Source organism: Anabrus simplex, chromosome 1, assembly GCF_040414725.1.
Source record: "Anabrus simplex isolate iqAnaSimp1 chromosome 1, ASM4041472v1, whole genome shotgun sequence".
Lineage (NCBI taxonomy): Eukaryota > Metazoa > Arthropoda > Insecta > Orthoptera > Tettigoniidae > Anabrus > Anabrus simplex.
In genome coordinates this window covers 181776185-181798774 of record NC_090265.1, presented here as the reverse complement: position 1 = coordinate 181798774, position 22590 = coordinate 181776185, and the positions used below count along the sequence as shown (strand labels likewise).

Sequence of the window (22590 nt, the reverse complement as noted above, 5' to 3'; positions counted from 1 at the left end):
AAGAAGAAGGTATTTGGAAAAAAAAGGGAAGGATCATGAAGGGCATTAAAATGAGACTCGTTAGGCTTAACAAACCTAATACCGTCAACACCGGAAGGTAACAAGTGTTGATCAAGGGAGGTAGTAAAGATGATATCATGTTCACAACAATTTCCAAAGAAATGGTAAGTTAAATGGTTGTTTGTTTATTTTTATGTGGAGCATCAGTACCGAATACTCGTATTCTTCTGAGTAAATGTTTTTAACAGCGAAAGTGGAAGCAATCCATACTCAGCTATGGGAACCATAATTGCTGCTCCCAACTTGTGAGCCCCTGATACCTCTTTTAGTCCACTCTTAGGACATGCAGGAGATACAGTGGGTGTGCAAAGGAAAGAAAGCCTTGAAAATGAAACAACCCCGTAGGCCAATACCTTGCAAACCTAATATACGTTGGGATCAGAAAGAATTTTTTTTTTTTTGCTATTGGCTTTACGGCGCACCGACACAGAAAGGTCTTATGGCGACAATGGGACAGGAGAGGGTTAGGACTGGGAAGGAAGCGGCCGTGGCCTTAATTAAGGTACAGCCCCATTTGCCTGGTGTGAAAATGGGAAACCACGGAAAACCATTTTCAGGGCTGCAGACAGTGGGGTTCGAACCCACTATCTCCCGAATACTGGCCGCACTTAAGCGACTACAGCTATCGACCTCGGTCGATTCTTTTGTGAGACATACCGAAGGCACCATGGGAAAAAAAAAAAAAAAAACCTGTGCTTTGAATAAACGTAAGTGCAATTTAAGTGGTACAGCACTGTACATTTTTAACATACAGAGTTCAACAATGCTAAGTACTTGCTGTACCAATTCTCGTGAAATCATGTTTGCAACAATTTCCAAGGTAAGTTGAAATTATTGTTATTCATTTTTATATGGAACTTAAGCGCTTAATACTCGTATTCTTTTTACCATAGAAAATACAATGATACACTAATGAAAATATTTATCACAAAAAACGAATAAAGTTGGTAGCACACATTTGGCGGGGGTAGGGTACGCTTTGGTAACGGATTTGGTCGTTTTCCCGCCACAAATTTCCCATTTTCCCTCCAATAATCCAAGAACGTACAATACGCTGTCGATGTTCAGTAGCATATAACTTTCCACCAATAAGAAAGACTTTTATTATGACCAATAAGGAAACAGTCCCTTAACATATCATCCAATGAACACAGCTCTTATTTTGACCAATCACGGCAGGGAAAATTTGTGTCGTTTAGCCAATAGCAATTCATCAGCAGAATAGCGTCGGTTGTTGTTCGGAGTGCTTCGTGTGTGTTACTGTGACTCTTTGCTGTGACTGTGTGAGGAAGTGCATCTTTTCGTTAGTTGTAGTTACCAGTAAGCAGATCAGGTACAGCAGAACTGTTTTTGAAATTTGCTTTATTATAGTTGCAATTGACGTTAGTAATAAGTCGCATTATGAACTATTTCTCACGGAATTTCTTCTATAACTTAACATCATTAAGTCGTGGTTGATCATTGCACTCCTTGTCATCCGCCATTATTGTTCGTTATTGTTTATTTTGGAGGGAGATAATTGTCGTATTTCAGTGTGTGTGCGTTTGATATCGTGAGTTATAAGTAGTTATGGTTTTAATTTGTCTTATATTTAATCTTCTGTGTTTATGAAACTCGTTTAAAATTTTCTCCTAATACGCTAATTATCGTGTTCCATTTCTAGGTAGTATGGCTCGTACAAAGCAGACGGCTCGTAAATCGACTGGAGGAAAAGCTCCTCGCAAGCAGTTAGCTACTAAAGCAGCGCGAAAAAGTGCGCCATCCACAGGAGGTGTGAAGAAGCCTCATCGTTACAGGTAAGAAGGCGCCAATTTCATTGGCGGTAACTTAAGTTGTGGGTGTATTTTTAAAAATACTTTTAGTGGATTATTGGTGGGATTATGAACGCAACTTCTCGTGCTCTTTATTTTAGGCCAGGTACAGTCGCTCTTCGAGAAATTAGGCGATACCAGAAATCTACTGAATTGTTGATCCGCAAGTTACCTTTCCAGCGCTTGGTCCGTGAAATTGCTCAGGATTTCAAGACTGATCTTCGATTCCAGAGTGCAGCTATTGGAGCTCTGCAGGTACGTCTTGTGCAACCTTCTCTGTTAATACGTTACTGGTTTATTAGTGTTGCGGAAATCCTGTTCGTTGAGGAAGTAAAATTATCAAATTTACTCTGGGGAATATTGTGGGATGGAGATAGGTTTTCAGAAGTATTGATAAGCTTCAAATACCATTCATGTGGATTAGCTATTTGAATTATCTTTGACATTGGGTGCTTGCTAATTGTAATATCCCAACTAACCCAGGTTTGGTCACCTGTAATATTGCATTTTTGCAGCATTTATGGGTAATGGTTTGGCAACTCTTCAAGTTGCCAGCCGTGCAATTGAGATGTATTTATTTGAAATATTAAATTGTCAGTTGCCTGTCTTGTATTAATTCATTTCTAGAAGTGTATTGTACTTTCTCTTATAACAAAAATTACCACCACCTGGAGGTGTGTTTTGCAATGTGTGTGTGAGAATTTAGTTGGCTATTTATTGGGGGTAAAGATGTTTGAATCCTATCTGAATTAAATCCCTTGTGGTTTTCCTCAAAGGGATATGCCTTGGTAAATAATGCATGTTAGGATTGGGGGTGAAGTAAGTTTTGTGTATATAGGTATATTGAACACAGTCTGGAATAAAATTGAGTGTTCTTTTCTTACTATTGTGTTTAAAGCAAATATAAAGTGATCAATGCTTTACTTCTCGCAGCCCAGCACTTGCTACATTCAGCTGCGCGCGGAACGACTGTCGTTTGTTCACACGCTCGCGGCCTTCTCGGGAAGGATGTTGTGAAGCTATGCTCAGAGCTGCCAACCTCTGTACGGAGGAACTAATGAGTGAGGTGCTTCGATAGCTGGTGGCAATTGAAATAATAACATTAAGTTATTTATTAGACCACCTAATCAATACAAAATCGTCTTGGATGATTTACATAAATTTGTTAGCTAATAGTGGGACATGTTTCGCCTTCTCTGAAGGCATCATCAGCCATGTTATTATTTCAATCTACATCATCAATACGGACCAAAAATGATATTTATTACATGTAAAGCTGGTGGCAAGACGATTAGTCTGGACGGTTAGGATTCTTGCCGTGGACAAGGCCATTGGTCTGGACGGTTGAAGCCGCATTGTAATTTTACATGGTATTTTGTGCTTTTATTCAGCCGGGGTTGGTAACGCAATGTATTTATCAGCATTGATGGCAATGACGTCACATTCCGTTCACCATGACCAATGAGAATGCAAGAAACTACTTGAGCCATGGACGGTGGCGGCTACTGCTCTTTATTAGGTTATAAAAGTAAATATATTTCTCGGGGCGGGCTGGTGGGTTCCTAGACATGGCAGTGAACACATCTCTCCTCTAAAAGGAATTCCAAGTAAGATTTACATTATTTTCACTTCCCTATAATGTTATAAACGTTGGGCTGCGGGAAGTAAAGTTTTACCATAAAGTGAAGCAAGACATGGATTGGTTTTGGTGTGTTTGAAGTTTTATTGTTGGGTGGTATGTGTAGCTTTCGGATCGAGACAGTCTAGTCTTGCGTGTTGCCTTCTTGCCTGCTATTTGATAAAGGTATACTGATGGGTGCTGGTGGAGTGTGCCATGTAGTGATGTCTAGTTGGTAGTCCCTCACCTTCCACAGTTGCCAGCTGTGGCTGCACTACCCTCTTTAGCAGTTATATTCAGGTCTTGCACCTTTCTTGTGTTAATTCATGGTATAGTCTTACTGAAGGGGGTAAGTGTTTAAGATCAAAGAAAGCCTGTAAAACAGTGCCTGGAGTGGAGAGATCCTTTATTTACTGCGGTCTGAAGAACAGCTCATTAGTCTCAGATAGTGCTCGAATCATGTTTGGCCATAGGGCGAACTCCCAAGTGCCTTTGAAGGTTTTGCATGCATGGCTGATGCAGGGAATACTATTGTCGGTTCAAAACTAGAATTTAACAGGCTGAGATGCTCTGTATTGCCAATCGGTGTTCATAATTGCCTTCTTGTGGCAACCACGTATTCTAGAGGTTATTTCTAACGCAGTTTGCTTTCAGTACATGGCTGCACCCATATACCGCTCTATACGCATGCGCTGACTTTGTATAGGTTCCGGGATTGGTACATGATTGGGTTGTGTTGGAATGGATTCTAGTTCATGAACTCCAAGGAATAGGAGTAACGCAATTACTACTAACCTGGTGTAATGTTTATATTTTCCCGTAATGTCTTTTATGATATTCACTTCTTTCATATCGATTTGTAATATCTTGAGCAACTCCTCAGCTAATGCGGAAATGAGGAACAGTTTCTTCTGAAAAATACATCGTATTTCATATTTTGTTTCACCTGGTAGCAGTCTTGTCTGTTAGGTCATCAGCCCAGAGGCTGGTTGGATCCTCAAATAGCACCACCAAAGGTTATGCGGTTATAAGGAAACTGCAAAAACCAATGGCAGCACCAAAATGAGGCGTACTAGGCAAGACGAGGAGTGAGGTAGTTTGCCATTGCTTTCCTCACTGGGTCAGAAAGTGCTATTGCAGCATGACTGACCCTATGAGCAACACCTTTCATAACACTCAGATGCACTAATCGTGCTATGAATGTCATTACTCAGCACCACCCATACCCCAGCAGCTTCCATATTGTCACAGCCATGGATGAGACTGGGACTTCGGTGGAAGCTACACTTTACTCTGGCCTGTGCCAAGAGAACCTGGTAGCTATTGTGCCTTTATGAACTATAGGCCTAACGTAACACAATACATAGATAACTTAATGAAAGATGTTTAATTACATTCACCTAAATAATTTTAATTTCTTTTTCTTTTTGCAAAAAATAGTACCTCTTCTTCACTGGTTGAAGAGTGTAAAAAATCATCACTATCCATGCTAACCTCAGTAACTAAACAGCTGATTAAGGAACTCCAAATAAATCGACGTGCAGCAGGATGCAATGATAGTGTTGCACAGAAATGTACGGCTCAGTGCATGCGTTAGAGTACGGACTAGTTCCGACCGCCATGCGAAGAGTTAGTTGGAACACCTGACTGCAGTACACGGACGAATACATGAATGCAATTTTGACTGTGTTGGGAAGGATTTTTCGTATGGCGCATGCGCAAGGAGACCATGTATTGGTGCAGGGACTGTGTTGGAAAGAACCATAGATTGTTTTTCATACCATAACTACTAATCTGAATGCATGGTGTAAGAAGTTTGATGACTGGAATGAAATTGAACCCATCAAAAACAGTAGCTTTTTAATCAGCAGACATACAGAATGCAACATAAAAAATACAGGACCACCAAGTTGAAATAGTACACAAATTCAGTTATTTAGGAAGCGTAATCGCTAGTAATAACAGAGCTGAGAGAGAAATAACAGAGTAACCAAAGGCTCTAACTTTTACAGCATCGTTAGACACCTACTATGGGATCAGAAAGTCCCACAAAGAACAAAAATGACCCTGTACAAGTCATATTTCGTTCCTATCCTTACATATTCTCTGGAAACCTGCACACTAACATCAAAGGATTATAGTAAGATTCAAGCCTGTGAAATGAAATTTCTTAGAACTGCCCTCCAAAAGACCCGACTTGATCATGTGAAAAATGATGAGATCCGATCTAACCTAGGTCTAAATGAATCGATGGAGGAAAGACTTAGGTCATCTAGACTTAAATGGTTTGGGCATGTTAAACGAATGAATAGCACAAGGTTACCATGTGCTTATTTGGAAAAGAGAATAACAGGTAGAAGACCAGCTGGAGGACCAAGAAGTAGATGGGTGGACCAACTGAGGGAAGACGTGGAGAGAAGAGGATGGAATTGGGAATCTGTCTTGGACAACGAAATGTTTTTGAATAGGCAACTTTGGAAGACGCTCGTTTTCAAACACCCTACCCGGCTCGCTGGAAGGGCAAACCGATGATGATGACCATAACTATATTGGGAACAGGGTAAGCAGTATAGTAATGGGCCACTTGAGGATTTTTTATCTGCACAATTAACAGGGAATGTTAAAAAGAATTTTGAAATTTTATTACTGTACCCTGTGGGCCAAGACTTTCACACACATAAAGACTGTCTTTTGTTTACTCGCTCGCGTCTTTCTTGGAAAGGATGTTCTCCAGCAGTGCTGTGTTGCCAACCTCTGTGTTTAGGAACTGGTTCGATACCTGCTGGTGGTGGTGAATGTTACACACGATTAGGATAGGATCTGGACAAGATTCTTGCCGTGCGGACGGTTAGGGTAGGATGTGCACAAGATTCTTGCCATGCAGATGGTTAGGTTAGGATCTCGACAAGACCATTGGTCTGGACGGTTTGCAAATGCCGGTTCTGTCATGAGAACAGTTGCCCCCGTCCACACTCCCTTTGAGAGGCTCTTGATTACGGCCGTGGTGCAGACTGCCTGCTTGGCAAGAAAAAATTGTAGTTTAGTAGCTGTAACGGTGACGCTTCCGCAAGCAGGCCGGCATTGGCAATCATTAGTAAAGATTGAAAAGGAACATTTCACAATACCTGGAGTACCAGAGAGGAGAGATCCTTCTACGCTTGCTATAAACCCACCATCCCGCCCCAAAAAGCATTCCTTCTGAAAGCGAGACAGCATGAAAGAAGAAATTGCCACCATTATCTTTACTCCCATTGGCCAGTTCCGATCAGCTGTGAAGAAGTCTTAACTTTTTTCCTGCTAGAGGTTACATGATCAGTGGCCACATGGTTACCAATGTAATTTAGTAGCTGTAACCTATCTTTGTAAATCCAGGCCAAGCTATCATGAAAAGTGCCACACTCCCTTCAAGAGGCTCTTAACTATCGCCGCGGCGCATACTGCCCGCACGGCAAGAAAAAAGTTAAATTTAGTGGTTGTAACTTATCGTCACATTTTATCAACAGTTGGCGACAGCATCATCCGCCATCAAGCCTACGCGTATACAGCGAGCGGAGTGTGAGGCGTGCCATGCCCGGCCCGCTTAAGCAAGTTTTACCGCTGTAACATATATAAATATAGCGTAGTGAATTTTTATTACCTACCTTAATGCAGGGTAGGGTATAGTTCTCTGGCAGCTTGGAAGAAATGGTACCCTCTCTGGTGAGGGGAAAGCACTTTTAAACAGGATTTCAGCCAGATAACCTACAAAATGTCCTTTTTTTTTTTTTTTTTTTTTCCTCTTCGAAGGCTGGATGGAATAGCTTGTGTGTTTAACCCTGTGTGTCCTGCAGATACTCTAAAGTACTGGCTCATATTTAATCCTATACTCAAGTATAGCAAGCAAGGACAGTTGTGTTGTATTCTGTGGGTAATATCCAGTACCTTCAGAAGACACCAGAGTGCCTTTGGTGGTGTGATTCATACTGACGACACTAGAGAGCACTAAATTAGCATGGGTTACTCAAACTTTCATATCGTATCCCAGCACCGACATTTCGTTTCTCTTTAGTTGATGGAAGCCATAAATATGTAAATATTTTTCATATCGTGTGAGACATTGTAAAGTATAAAATTAACCAGTCAGCGAGCATGCTTTAGAGTTACATCAACTGAAATGTAGTAGGTACTTCTAAGTACCGGCAGAACTATAGACTTTCCACGATTCTTGTTCTCTTTGGTAACGTTGGTTTATGTTGATCAGATGTGATTGTTGCATGCTGTGGTTTTGTGTTGTGTTAAATATACATGAACTGTATAACACGACATCATGAGTAAACATAAGGTCAGTGGATGATATTAGCGATTTACTGTCTTGTATAACAAATAATGGTGGTACTTCCTTACCTGGTTCGGGGCTGTAAAAAATATTTAAATGGTGTTTTAGAGTACCTGAAGTAGCAGAGAGGAGAAATCCTTCCTGGACGCTTGCTTGTGACCATCCCGCCCGCCCCAAAAGCTACTTTTACTTAAATAGCGTAATTAAAACCGGGCTGCCTAAAAGTGTATATGGCCACCATTTTCCTTGTCCCTATTGGCTGGCATCAATCAGCTGTGAAAGGCTTTGACGAAAACAATGTTATTATTCTCTCCGATAGGGTTCGCATGAATAGTAGCCACAGGGTTACCACACCGCGCAAAAGAAAAACACTCGATCGTCAAGAAAAACATGTAATTTAATAGCTGTAACCTATCTTTTTAATTCCAGGCCAAGCTCTGTCATGAGAACAGTGGCCCCCTTCGGGGGCCACACTCCCTTCGAGAGGCTCTTAACTATCGCCGCGGCGCATACTGCCCGCACGGCAAGAAAAAAGTTAATTTAGTGGTTGTAACCTATCGTCACATTTTCTCAACTCTTTTTAAATCCAGGCCAAGCTCTGTCATGAGATTAGTGGTTGTAACCTATCGTCACATTTTCTCAACTCTTTTTAAATCCAGGCCAAGCTCTTTAGTGGTTGTAACCTACCGTCACATTTTCTCAACAGTTGGTAACAGCATTACCCGCCGCCACATCGTCTGAGCCGCGCTAAGTTTGTGCGGAGCGGCGCCATGTTGGCTTGCTCACGAACCGGGTATGGAACATTTACCCAAATAATGGAGCCTTATCTGATGTGAGTGATTGCAATAGTGATGAAAAACTGAGTAAAACACGTGAACAAGGGCACGACGTGATTAGGTTGCTGCTATACCACTGTCACTTCAACCTCATTGAGTTGGTACGGAAGTGGAAGGACTGTTAAGGAAAGTATTGCTCGAATGGATACGGCTTTGTGGGTGAAGAAAGTTAGCCGTGTCAGAACGTTCATTAATTTGGCAATGGCAACACATGGCATCAACAGAGACTGTTGGGAGTTGATCCGATGACAATGACAACGAAGGCGATGGTAGTGTTGGCAGTGATATGAAGTATATTGAGCCTCTACATTTGTAAATCAGGTATGAAAATAAGGTTCCTGAATTTTTGTATATTTTATAGATTTTACTTGAAACCCTTTGTGTTAGCACCGGTGTAAATTATTCTAACATTGGTGTATTTAAAGTGAGATTCTTGTCGGCTGATTTCTTCTGTACCTTCTACCATCGCGATAATAAAAACTTCGTAGTATATTTATCTCGTACCATATTGTGTGATGAATAAACTGCGAGTATCTATTTTTGTCAGCGGATTTCATTTGTATTATGTATTATCGCGATGACATTAAAAATATCTCTCCCATGTTTTTAAAAACTCAAGTGTCGTGCAATCAGCGGCTGTTACTGCGGCAACATCGCTTCGTGCACCATTGCAGTGTGACCAACATTGTGCGCAGCTGTCATGTGCAACCTTGCGCCGGCCCACCTATAGTTGTAAAATTAAAAGTGCCGCGGGAGTGTCTGGGTGTGGCACAGAGTAGGGAGGAGCAAAGCAGCGGCGGATGTGAGCCAACCGGGCTGTGCCAAGCTGTTCGTGCAGCCAGGCAGTGTATAGTTAGAGCGTTCCCCGTAACTTCCATATCGGATGTGCGAAACGTATGAAAACGGCACATGAAACGGTGGTCTGCAAGAACGATGCCTATAAGGTTTGAAAAATTCACGCCGGAATTCGTTTTACTCGTAATCAGTGCAGTAGTGATTGTTTAAAAAACGTGGACAAGCCACGTGCACCACACACATCATACAGCGCTTTCACAAGTATTACATTGAATATTGGAAGGCTCTTCTTTGTAACAATAATGGACTGTGTTAACAAATTGTAAAGGTTTCTTTGTAACATTGCCCATTGTACCATCTGAATTGCCACAGGCAACGAAAGTGCGGAGAGAACTGGTTGTGCATCAGATTGCACTTTTGAAAGGTTCCTTAAATGTACGTTGTCTTAAAAAGTTTAACAGAAATAAATCGTACAAAAGACGAATAAAATTGCTTCCAAATGCGGAAGCCCAAAACATCTAATGGCTGTATGAGTCCAGTGGCTCCTTTTGGAATTGTTTGAACATCAATGATTTTCTTGCTCTCAACTTTAGCATTTAAAACATTTTCTTCTTTCTGTCCGGTCAATGGATCGAGAACTAAAACACTACTCCTGCCTGCTGGCTCTTTAGAAAGTGTGTGCGTGCATCTTGTATTCAGGATTCATTCAAGACAAATATTTTCGCACTGCAAGTTGTGTGGTTAAGCTTATTTTAATATGTATAATTTTTGCTTTCTCAAAAATGCATTTGTTTCTACATTCGTCCCTGTTTTTATCTCCTCGTAAGATGTGGATTGTTTAATATAACACCTTGTGTAAAAAAATTGGGTTAAATGAAGGAGTTATATTATATTCAAGATCATGCTTCACGTCTCTACACAATATTTAAAATGAAATTTACCGTTGATCTTTATAGCTATTGTTGAGAGTGAAGAAGAATTTCCTGTTGTGTATGTTTATCAGGAACTCAAGGGAGACTTCATTAGTTAGTCGGAACATAGAAAAAATGATGAACTCTTCTCAGAAGAACTCTTAAGGTTTCACTTTACTTTTTCCTGCCTCCTGGCTCTTCAGAAATGTATGCGCGTGTGTTTTGTATTCAGGAATCATTCAAGACGAATATTTTCGCACTACAAGATATGTGGTTAAGGTTATTTTTAATATGTATAACTTTCCCTGTTTTTTATCTCCTTGTAAGATGTGTATTGTTTAATTTTCCTGTTGTGTATGTTTATCAGGAACTCAAGGGAGACTTCATTAGTTAGTCAGATCATAGAAAGAATGATGAACTCTTCTCAGAAGAACTCTCAAGGTTTCACCTTACTTTTTCCTGCCTGCTGGCTCTTTAGAAGGGTGTGCGCGTGCGTTTTGTATTCAGGAATCATTCAAGGCAAATATTTTCGCACTGCAAGTTGTGTGGTTAAGCTTATTTTTAATATGTATAACTTTGCTTTCTCAACGATGCATGTGTTTCCACATTCGTCCCTGTTTTTGTCTCCTCGTAAGACGTGTATTAATTAATGTAACACCTTGTGTAAAAACTGGGTTATCTGAAGGAGTTATATCATGTTCAAAATCATGCTTTCACGTCTCTACGCAATATTTAAAATTTTACCGTTGTTCTTTATAGCTAGTGTGGAGAGTGAAGGAGAATTTCCTGTTGTATATGTTTATCAGGAACTCAAGGGAGACTTCATTAGTTAGTCGGAACATAGAAAAATGATGAACTCTTCTCAGAAGAACTCTTAAGGTTTCACTTTACTTTGTCCTGCCTGCTGGCTCCTCAGAAATGTGTGCGCGTGTGTTTTACATTCAGGAATCATTCAAGAAGAACACTTTTGCACTGCAAGATGTGTGGTTAAGGTTATTTTTAATTTGTATAACTTTTGTTTTCTCAACGATTCATTTGTTTCCTATATTCGTCCCTGTTTTTATCTCCTTGTAAGATGTGTATTGTTTAATGTAACGCCTTGTGTAACATAAATGCCTACATGCTTGCCTGTTTCCCATTTTGGCTGATGATGACGCAAACACAGCGTCGAAACTAGTTCCAAGTACAAATACATGTTATAAATAAAATATAACTTTTTGTATTGAAAAGGTGGACCGTTTTAAGTTTTTCCTATCATCCTACTCCGGTAGATACGAGTTTGCAACTCTTCCTGACCTATAAAGGGAGGGAGCGCCTCTAGACAGGAGCTCAGTTGGATGGAGGCAGCGGAGGAGACAGGTCACCACAACTCTCCGATTTTAAATTTCTTTTTAAAACTCATTACCCAGGGATGAGACGCTCGGAACGTGTCGTAGCTAACTAGGCGATCGTATTTTAAGGCAGATTTTAAAATTGCTATATTGTGAACAATTTTGTTTCGTTGTCTACTTTCTTTGAGCTTACATATGTCTTCGTAACGATTTTTTTTCTCCCATTGTTGGCTCCCACTTGTAAAGCTCTTCCTGGCACTTGAATTTACTAAACCTGTGTTTCACTGATGCGAAGCTCATTTGTTTTGCCAATAATCGCCAACCTTCATAAGTTACTGGGATAAGTCATTGTTCAGCCGTCGTTGTGGATGCAGGGTTAGGGGCAACATTTTTGGAGACGGGCTCAAATATCGGTGTTTCAATATTGACTTCCTCGAAAACAGTCACCTGACATATCCAATGTGCCATCCAGTTCGACTGTCACATCGGTATCCAAAACCCTGTCGGCAATTAGACCTGTGAAACGGAGACGAACGCAATTCCTGTGAACACTTGTTTTTTTTTTCTTCTTAAAAGTAAATATATATAAATTGATCCACTTACCATATAATTCCAGTCCCGAATTCCTTTCATCTTCAGAAAATGGGGTGTTTTTTTGTCACAGTGACTTGGTTTCTTCTCTGTTGGGGGCAATATGCATGGGAAAGTGGGCCCATGATTTAGCTTGTAATCTGGTAGGGGTGAAGGTAGACCTCGAAGAGAGTACTCAGTCAACTGCAGAGTTTCAAGTAGCTTGCAATGCTAGTTCTGAAGTCAGTGTGGCTAGTCTTTTTGTTAGCAGTGATATTGTGGTACACTGTGAAGGAATTGAAAAATGCATATATCAAGGAAGTAAAATAATATTTTTCTATATCCTTTCACTTTGCGTTGCATGGCAGGGAACAGAGTTGTCACCTGATCCTGAAGGTTTACCCCACCCATTCCTTTCTGGTATTCAAGGCCACACTTGGGCTTTATCACGTCCTTCCTAGGGGTTTATTTCCTCTCTTTACTCAGTTTGCCTGTCCCCGTCATCTCGGCTGATTTGTGTTTAGTGGTGAGAGCAAACATCCTTCTTTCCACTTCACACATAATATACTGTTGGCAGCCCATGGCTCATACTCTCCACGTTTGAGTTTAGTTTTACTGATATTGTAAGGCATGACTTTTCGTTTCTGTTTAACAGTTCTAATTACATTTGTCTTGAATAAATCTGGGGAGGAATACCAGTTATTTAAAAACAATGTATGCCCTCGGCCTAACAATGGTTCACACATATTGAGCACAACGTTTTGTACTTGCCGGCAGACTTGGTTCCGTTAAATCACATACATGAATTTTGAAGGTTAAACAGTAGCTAGAACTAGATTTGCAAATTTTGTAAATTATTAAGTCTTAATCATTTAGACATATTGCACTGGACATATGAAAAACTGCATCTGAACTTCATTAGACTTTCATCTAGAGTGATGTCTTGTGAAGGTAAATATTATTCAGAAATTTTGGAACAGAAATGTATTATACAAGTCTAATCTTTCCGAGTTTGTCGCTACTATTGACTCGTTCGTCAACAAAATGTAAGAATCGCAAAATTCTAGTGAATCTTCGCCTGCTCATGGTTTATTATTATATGTTATGAGTCTCATTATGTTAGCAGTATTGAAGTACAGAATGTAAGGTCAGACCTTGTAAAGTACAGTAGAACCTCGATAATTCGAAATTGGTTAATTCAGAATCCCGCCTAATTCAAAGAAGCTCTTGATCCTGGAAACATGATACAGTTTTGTAGGTTATTTAAATTGTTTAATTCGAAATATGGATAATTCGAAGTGCAATGTCAGCCACATTGCCGAAATTCAGACGTTTAATTCGAAACTGCCTTTACATTTTAAAACAAAAGTATGTTACAGAGTAATTTCAACTGTAAATTTATCCGCATCATAATAGAGCGCGTGTTCTGGAACGTGGAGGGGTAGATTTCCGCACTTACTTCGGTGGGTCTACAGTGCGCTTCATGATAGCTGAGTTGAATGAAATCTAAATTTTTCGTATAAAACCTTTTAAGGAACGCCGTAATATGCAACAGGCAGTATTCGGAAGAACAATCTGTGAACACTGGCGATGCCGACAGTTGACAAAGACTTGGCTCACATAATAAATTTGCATGCACCGAACAATGTCATTGCCGATGAAACTGCATTGCTTATTTTAATGTGAGCCTATGTGGTCGTATGGTTTTAAAGGAGAAAGTGCCAGCTGGAAAATTGTACAATGGGGGTCATTGTAGTGTGTTGCAATGCACATGGAAGCAAGAAACTTTATCCCATCGTCATAGGTAGTTTGATAAGCCACAATGTTTTAAGGGCGTCCCGACACTTTGCATGCCAGTACAAAGCCTCTAAAAATGCAAACAGTACAGAAATTCAAAGAAATAATGCATTTGCACAGGAGAACCAACATAATATATCCTCTTCTTTGAATTGTGATTTTTTTTCTTGCATTGCATGAGGTTATGTTTGCCAGCGAGATATCCGTGTGCATTATTTCAATACTGTAAATGCACCTTCTTGGATACATTTTGGAAGTAGTTCTTTTTTCATGGCATTTGAACAGTATAAACTGTGAATCAAGGTTAACTGCATGCAGTAACGGGCCTTAGAATATTTTGTAACACAGTAAGGGTTGGTACTTCTATTTTTGAGTCCCAACGACTTCGATTTAACGAGGTTTTACTGTATTGGATTGGTGGTTTTTAACAAATTTATTTGAAACTTTCCATGCTCATGGTTTCACAAAAAATGAGTGTCTATACACTTTTACTCCAGTGTAACTGACTTCTTGATTTTTGCACTTGAAATTAGTATAACTATAGCACAAAGTATGCCCTAATTTCGTCTGGTGTAGTCTCAAACCATTTGTCTTCGTCTTTCCCTTTCTTTTTGTCAGACTTGCTCAACTGTCCTGCTGCATAAGCATTTGTCTTGTCAGGTAGGGTGAACTATACAGTAATGGGCACTTGAAAAGGGCTTGAATAGTTTTTTCACTGCACTGAATAATTATGAAGATACATATTTCATTCATTGCAAGAGAATAGTGAAGTGTTCCTAGTTTTACTAATTGCTGACCTTAAAATATTAATTTCAGAAATTCATTAAATGTCAGTGATGTGCACGTAGAAGACTTAACTTGGGCACTTTGAAACACAGTGATGGGCACAGAGGAAAACCTATTATCTCCTTAGCTTATCACTTTCACTGTAATCTACTATGTCCAAACGATTTATGCAGAAGAAAATATTCTCATCCTCTTGATTCATTTTCTGCTGGATGCATAACATTTCCCATGGGAAGGCATTTCTTGTGGATTCTGTCATATTTGACAGAAAACTCCTTGTATCTTAGTATTAAAACTACCGCCACACTGGAAACAAGGTCTAGAAGAAAATATTTCAGTGGATTTCTGAAAGGAACTGTTAGTTTTGCTCTCCGGCAAGAAGTTGCTTGTTGACGCACCGTAGAAACATCTTCCCATCTTGATTTCGCCTGTACTTGGGATGTTCATGGAAGTACTGCCTTGTACACAATCAGGCACTCCTTTCCCCTCAGCTTGACTGCCTGTTCTGTTTAAAGTGTTCACTGTCACCACGATTCCTTTCACCAGATTGCGATTCTCAAATACCAAGATCATTTTTTACAGATCTAGTAGCTGCAGTCATTTTGGGGTCATTGCTCTCTTGTATGACAGGCAAAATATCCTTCCTTTCCTTGTTTCCCCTTTCATTCTTGTTTATTTGGAGCTTTTTCTTTGTCTTCCTTCTTCCTCTCCTCATTTACTTTCGTGTCTGCCTTTTCTTTATGGATGTCTTTTCATTGCTTGGAAGTTATCACACAAGGTATGCGTTATGTTGCACATTCCATAGATTTTTCCTTTTGCGTGTTTCAGGCCATACAAGTCTTCCAGTTATTTAACATCCTAACTCTTCAATACACTGCTTGACGATGGTGTTCGTGGCTGAGGCGATTCGTTCATGTGTAGAGGAGCTGTACTGAGGATAGGTTGTTCTATATATCCTTTCTCCTGAGTAGTTTGAACCAAGCATGTTTCTCTGGTTTGCAGTTCTACATCCTGTCCATCATTTCTCTCAGAAAATTCTCGATACAGTCTGTACAATACAAAGAATTCACTGTGTTGTTCTTCGTTTACCTTCTCAATATTCTTGAACTGCTCAATTCTCTCCTCTCCAGCAATACTGCAGAATTTTTGAAATGTCAGTAATTTGTTTTTCTCATCAGAATTATTCGCATTTTTGTTAATATTGGGTGGAGTGACAATACTGTACTTTCTTCCAATACATTTAGTGAAGGCTTATGTTGTCTGGGTTCCATGGAACAAGACCAGACTCTAAAACCACTTTTCAAGGCTTCTGGCTTTATTCTCTCATTCACAATATTTTCCAGCACTGGAGCAAAGCCTTTTCTCGTGAGAGCATCAGAAGGATGTTCACGACGCCAATTTAGCACTACTCCCTTTTTCCACTCGCTCTTGACTGGCTAAAATACAGCAACGTCTGCTGGTTGGAGAATTCTTGTGGTGTTCTGAATAAAATCTATAAGAATTATCTGAAGTTAAGTACAGAGCTTGCCAAGCTGAAATGTAACATGGCTCTTGTAAACCATCCACAAAAAATAGCACTAGAAATTTCACTTGTGTAGTCACTAAATGGGGATGAAGAACGTTTGCCACAAATTCAATGAATACTTCAGATCTCGTCCCAAGTCACTGCAGCCTAAGCCTCATGAATCTGGAACAGCCTGTACAATCACATTAGGCAGTCTTTTTTAGTTGGAGGGCAGACTGAACCATCAGCTCCAAATGTGAACGTAACTGCCAAGGTTTCCTTTTCATTTCCCATTGAAACTTCATAAACATTTTTTGAACCTCTTGGAGCAACGATTTTTCAATTCTTTGGGCACAGTTGAAAGTTCGTTTCATCTTCATTGAACACTCTTGGTGGGTCTTAGAGTATATCAAATTTTTTGATTTCAAATATGTTTCAATCTCTTTAAACCATCTTCTAATACCTGCTTCTCTTATATTAGAACTAGCCTTCGTTACAGTCTCGTATGTTCTTTCTGATAGGACCAGATGTATCCTAAGGAAAGCTTTGTACCACCCAATTCCTGGTAGGTTATCCTTGAAAGGACTTTTCCTTTCGTTTGATTTCAGGAATTCCTGCACACTGAGTTGAACATCTCTTCGGCTAGGGAAATCTTTCTTGCTCAAGTCTATTAGCCAGTTAACCAAACTTTCTTCATTGTCGGTAAGGATCGGATTGGGATCAAATGTAGACCTAGGTTGTCCTTTGAGGTAATGCTGAAGTGTAGACCTGGGAACACAAGTTTCTTGCTGCAGTTTTGATTTTCTTTCCATCGTGTACTGCAGCAACTGCAGCCATTAGACTTAATTTTCTATAGGGCTCCTTTCTTTTAGTTGGCATTTTGGAGCTGGAATGAAACAAAGCTATGGAATTGAACTAAACAACTGTAATGAAAGTCTTTATGAATAAAAATATACTGAGTCTTTTGTGCTCTCTTAGCCTTATTTATGATGCTTATGCCCTTTAAGTACGTCTAGTGGAATAACTTCTGCTTAAATGATCTGTTAGGATATTTCTCTTGATAAACTTGACGAACTATAATAAGGGAGAATCGCAGTGATAGGTACTGCCAATATCACACTGATAGGCTTTACTTCGGTGAGTTCGGAATGTGGAAGAGGTGGGAGGTGGCAATCACCATTTTACATGTGTTCTATCGTTAAAATGTATACACTGAGGTCATAGTGAAAACATTGATGAAATAAAAATGTATAATTTCGTATTCCATCTTAAACACCAGCAGATCTGCTTGGCGCCATGATTGCAACTGGCGTGAGTGGAAATATGAACGAAGATTCTTTTATCTCTTGTTCCAGAAGTGTGATAACCTGGAAGCCATGTCTAAACTTCAGCTCAGAATGCAAACGAGTGGCATGTGAGTTAGTAATTGAACTACATGTACTAATATACAGCAGTGCATTACTGCGAGCTGAGCTCTTCATTGGATTCATATGCCACGAATAACTTGCGAGCTAGGGTAGTCAAATGATGAGATTCTATTAAGGTGTGCATAGAAAGTAGTGATTAGGTATTGGCCCCGTAGTAGGACAGTGCCATTCACTGTAATTTTGTGAATACAGTTATGGGCTACCCCATTATTCAGCCTACGCTTTGAAATAATTACAAAAGAAAGGTTTCTAGAGCATGCCTTGTCCTCAAACACTTTACAGCATAATTGATTGTTAATTGGTAATAATTTAGCTCTGAGGAACTTCATAATTATACACTATGTTTGGCGGTTTTTGGAAGATTTGTCTGAAATTAGAAAAGCAGCTTGACATGCATAAATGGAATCCGCCATTACTCAACGATAGCGACTAGCGGAGAGGACAGTAACCAGGAGTGAAGAGCGATACACAAGCATGCCATCTGCCGGAATGTTTCGGTGATAGCTTTACTTCGGTGTGTTTGGAATACGGAAGAGGTGGGAGATGGCAATCACCCTGTGGTTTACCATATGCTGCTAATCCGCGGGTAGTTTTGGGACTGTTGCAATCATCAGAACTTCTGGAACACCTAGAGAAACTGTGAATCTTGTCAATGTCCAGAAAGTTAATTTTCCCATGCAGAATCAGTAACTTCTTTCATATGAAGCACAGTGCCACTCCTCGCTCATTTGTCATCAATACTTGCTCCCTTGTGACCATGCAGTATGCGCGGAACGTCTGTCCCTTGCTTCTCAGGGAGGATGTCAGGCGGTGCACAAGACTGCTAACCTCTACTTAGGAACTAATGAGTGGTGGTGGTGATTGTTTTATTAGGAATTTAAAGATTTTTCTTGCTGTGCACATGGTTAGGATAGGGCCTGGACAAAACCAGTGCTGTAGGGACAAGCAGGTTAGAGCAGTACAATCCTAGTGTACCCACTCCAGCTTATAACACACTAATTTGCTAAGGAAATATATATGAATCATACCTTAAAATCCTTGTAGAAAGGACGTGTTCATTACCAATGCCAGAGACCACCAAACCTGCCAAAAGTACGTTTTCTTTCTATAACCTAATGAAAGATTTCACGCGCCAATGACCATTAGCCGGCCAGCTACGAGCACACCCATTGGCCGACATGACATCATTCCCATAATTCCTAACTCGTGCTTCCGTTACCAATCTGCGCAAAATTAAGACTCTGCAAGCAAAAACGTAATTTAGTAGCTGTAACCTAACTTTGCAATTCCAGGCAAAGTTCTGTCATAAGAACAGTCGCTGCCTCTGAGAGGCTCTTGACTATCACCGCGACGCAGGCTGCCCGCATGGCAAGAAAAGAAATAATTTTAATAGGTGATTCCCCTGATGTGGGGAAAGATACGATTTGGTGAAAGGGAGAAAAGTACAAAGGAGACTGGGTATTTGTAACCTATCGTTGGACATTTCCTTAACTGTTGGTAACTGTTCTCAGATCGTAGACTCATGTCGGCAATCCAATGAACTAAAAATGGAGTATCACCCGCTGCTTTGCTGTGAGGGATCGTGATAATGAACACAACATGCCAGTGTCACACTTGAGACTTTCTTTATTCTTTCTGATTCATCAGTAAACCATTGTTGTGAAGTTCCTTGGCCTGTTTATGTGCGACTTGTAAATAAGCATGGTGTCAAAGTGTAAAAATGGTGGTTTAAGAGAGGAAGAAGTTGAACTCCTGTGAAGGATTGTTCTGGTCAATGTTCCTTCCAAATACTTGGTATCAACATTATCTATTGCTTGGTTGCATAGTCAAATTCTGTGCAGGTTATACATGGTATGAGGTCGAATTGGCACTTGAATAGTCACACACATTATGATTTTATTTTCAGTGTCTTGTGTTAACTTGTGTGACTGCCATTGTTGATCGTTTCAATATGCTGGTATCGAGTTATTGACACCTCTGTAGATATTTTTTAAATGTATTCCTTGATTCTTGTATAATGTACGTGTGCCCTCCAGTGCTCATTTTTACACCATTTGTAGCTTGTCACACGCCTGGATGCGCTGGACCATCTGACATACAGTCAGTGGACAACGAATTAGGAATTTCCAAAAATTCTTATATTTTAGAACTTTATTTCAATTTGTACAATGCTTTCACCATGTTTCATAAGTTTTTAACTAATGCACTTATTTTCACATCATTTGAGACAGTCAGTACTTGGTAGTACCACCTTTAGCTTTAATAACAGCCATAACACGCCTTGGCATGCTTTCAATACTCCGTGCCACCATTTCAGTAATAGCCGCATCATGTTGCCATACTTGTTGCAGACGCTGTTTTAATTCAGGAATATTAGTGCACATGGGACTACTGACCTTATTTTTCATAATATTCTATATCCCTTCTATGGGGTTCAGGTCTGGGCTGTTCCCTGGCCAATCCAACACTTTGATTCCTACCTGCTGCAGATGATTCATGACAAATTTTGAAGTATGGCAGGGTGCCCCATCCTGCATGAAAATTCCATCATTTTCTGGATACCACTCATTTATTTGAGGAACTAGGCAAGTATCCAGGACATGTTTGTATTGTTCCTTCCTCATAGTACCCTCAACAAAATACAATGGCCCAGTGCCATTGACAGATATCACTCTAATGTTCTTAACAGTAATCTTTCGGTTACACAAAGCAAGATTCCTAAGCATCCGTTCCTGCCTTGGCGTGGTCTTTCTCAGTCCCCTACAGTTTTGCCGCTTTGTTGGTGTAACTGGTTCCTGTAAGTCCACCTTTCTTTTAATTCTTCCAACACTTTGTGGAGAAACATTACATTTTCTGGCAATTTCGTATGATTTTAAGTTTGAACTGAAGAAATGCTTGCCAACAATATTTTTTTTTATAATTCTCCAGCTACTTCTCGTCTTGTATTCAGGCAGGCTGTTGTATTAGTGAAGGGAACTAGAAGCTTACAGAAGCACATAGTAATCCCATGTTTTGGAGATGAGTGGCAGCAGAAGAGACAGCATTTTATAGTAAACAATATTCCATGTAATAGAAAATTTTTATGGGCTTTCAGAATTGTATGCTTTCAAATTTCCTTCAGATTGTGAAGTCCAAGTATACTGGTGACTTCAACTGCTCCAGGATTCTTCTTTGAATATGTTTTGTCAAGGTTTGATGAACTTACCTGTTGTACAGGATTTTTTTTCTTTTTTTTTCTGGTGTTAACTTGGATTTTTTGTTGTGTGTTTGCAGGAAGCCAGTGAGGCATACCTTGTCGGTCTGTTTGAAGATACCAACTTGTGCGCTATCCATGCCAAGCGTGTGACTATCATGCCTAAAGATATTCAGCTTGCTCGACGCATCAGAGGAGAACGTGCTTAAAGTGCTTCCTCCCGGTTAAAGAAATTAACTTTAATGGTTTGTGGGTTTGCCTCATTCCAGCATGGCGAAGTTGCACCCACACTACTGTGCAAAATCTTCATCGTTCATTTTCATCTTCGTCATTTGTGATCAATTAAACATAAACCCTTTAAAACACACTGCCATGGATTGATGAATACAGTGGGACAGGTTTTAAATATTGATGCACTTTTGGTATAAATTACTTTGGATCTGGAACTGTTAGTGATAATGTACTACTGTATGCTATTGTTAAAGGAAAGCAAAATTATTTTTATTGTTCACAACATGCAAAACTTGTCCCAATATTTTATACAATTAATGTACTTTATAGTTCTTAATAGATAACTCTTAAATGTGGTTTGATTGCCATGTTGGCAGAGCTGTAGTTCATTGTTATGAATTTTATGTATTAGTACAGTGAATTTTCATTTCTCAGATGTTTAAGACTTATTGTGTTGTCTTGTGATTCTATCTTGACCAGTAAATGGTCAGTTTCTAGTAAATTGTGTGTAGATTTCATTTAACACTTCCTCAAACTTGTGAGTTTCATTTATATTAGTTTTAAGGATCATTCCTATTGGAGTTGCATTGCTTCAAGTTATTTTCATGTCACCTGGAAGATCTATTATGGCTTTTGAAGACTGAGTATTGAGAACGCTATTGTCAGCTTCCTTTTGGCTCATTTGAGGTATATTTTGGCAATGTGAATTCCAATTTACTTGAGGTCAGTGATCTCGCTATTGTGTTTCAGTATTCATTTTTACTGTTCTTTAATAAAAGTTATGATTTAACACTTCTAAGGTATACTTTTTTCATCTTAATTTTTCATTGCTGATAAAATACTCTTACGTATTTCATTTAGGGTGATGCATTGTTTGGAAGGAAATTGGAGGCATCTTTCTAAATATAATGGGAGCCTTATCTGGAGAATACTGTCAGTGTCCCATGCCTGTGAATTGTATGTAGACAAGGGGACCACACATCCCTTATTTCTCTAGTGTCCTGTTCCTGAAAAAAAAATTGGATGCATATTGTCCCTTAATTTTTTTTCTTGAACCACCCCCATGTATTTTACAATACCATGTTTAAACTATTTGAAAACTGATATATTTCTCATGGTGACAAGTAATAACTTCGGTTGGCATTAAATGTAACAAACGGAAGACATTCGCATATGAAGTTTAAAAAGTGGTACCTTATAACCCTGCATAGTGACCATAGTTTTGATGTGAACGTCTTATGGCTGGGGGTTATCCAGAAATTTGTGTAACGCAACAACAGAAGTGACGTCACATTAGTAGTTACCCTGCGTCGTGTTCGCGAAAGATTCTCCGGCTGTGAATTCGTGTAGTGTGTTAAAATAAATAACACAGGTTTTTACTATAGGCCTTCGATGACGAAGGTGC

At 39.6% G+C, this 22590-nt stretch overlaps 1 protein-coding gene across 1 annotated transcript; it reads left to right on the top strand.

Moving 5' to 3' along the window:
- Window positions 1-1276: 1276 nt before the first annotated feature.
- Window positions 1277-21980, top strand: LOC136885429 (histone H3.3A). The gene is made up of 4 exons (XM_067157969.2): window positions 1277-1393; window positions 1724-1856; window positions 1973-2126; window positions 21035-21980. The coding sequence occupies exons 2-4, from the start codon at window positions 1729-1731 to the stop codon at window positions 21161-21163; spliced, it is 411 nt and encodes a 136-aa protein (XP_067014070.1). The 5' UTR covers window positions 1277-1393; window positions 1724-1728; the 3' UTR covers window positions 21164-21980.
- Window positions 21981-22590: the final 610 nt, after the last annotated feature.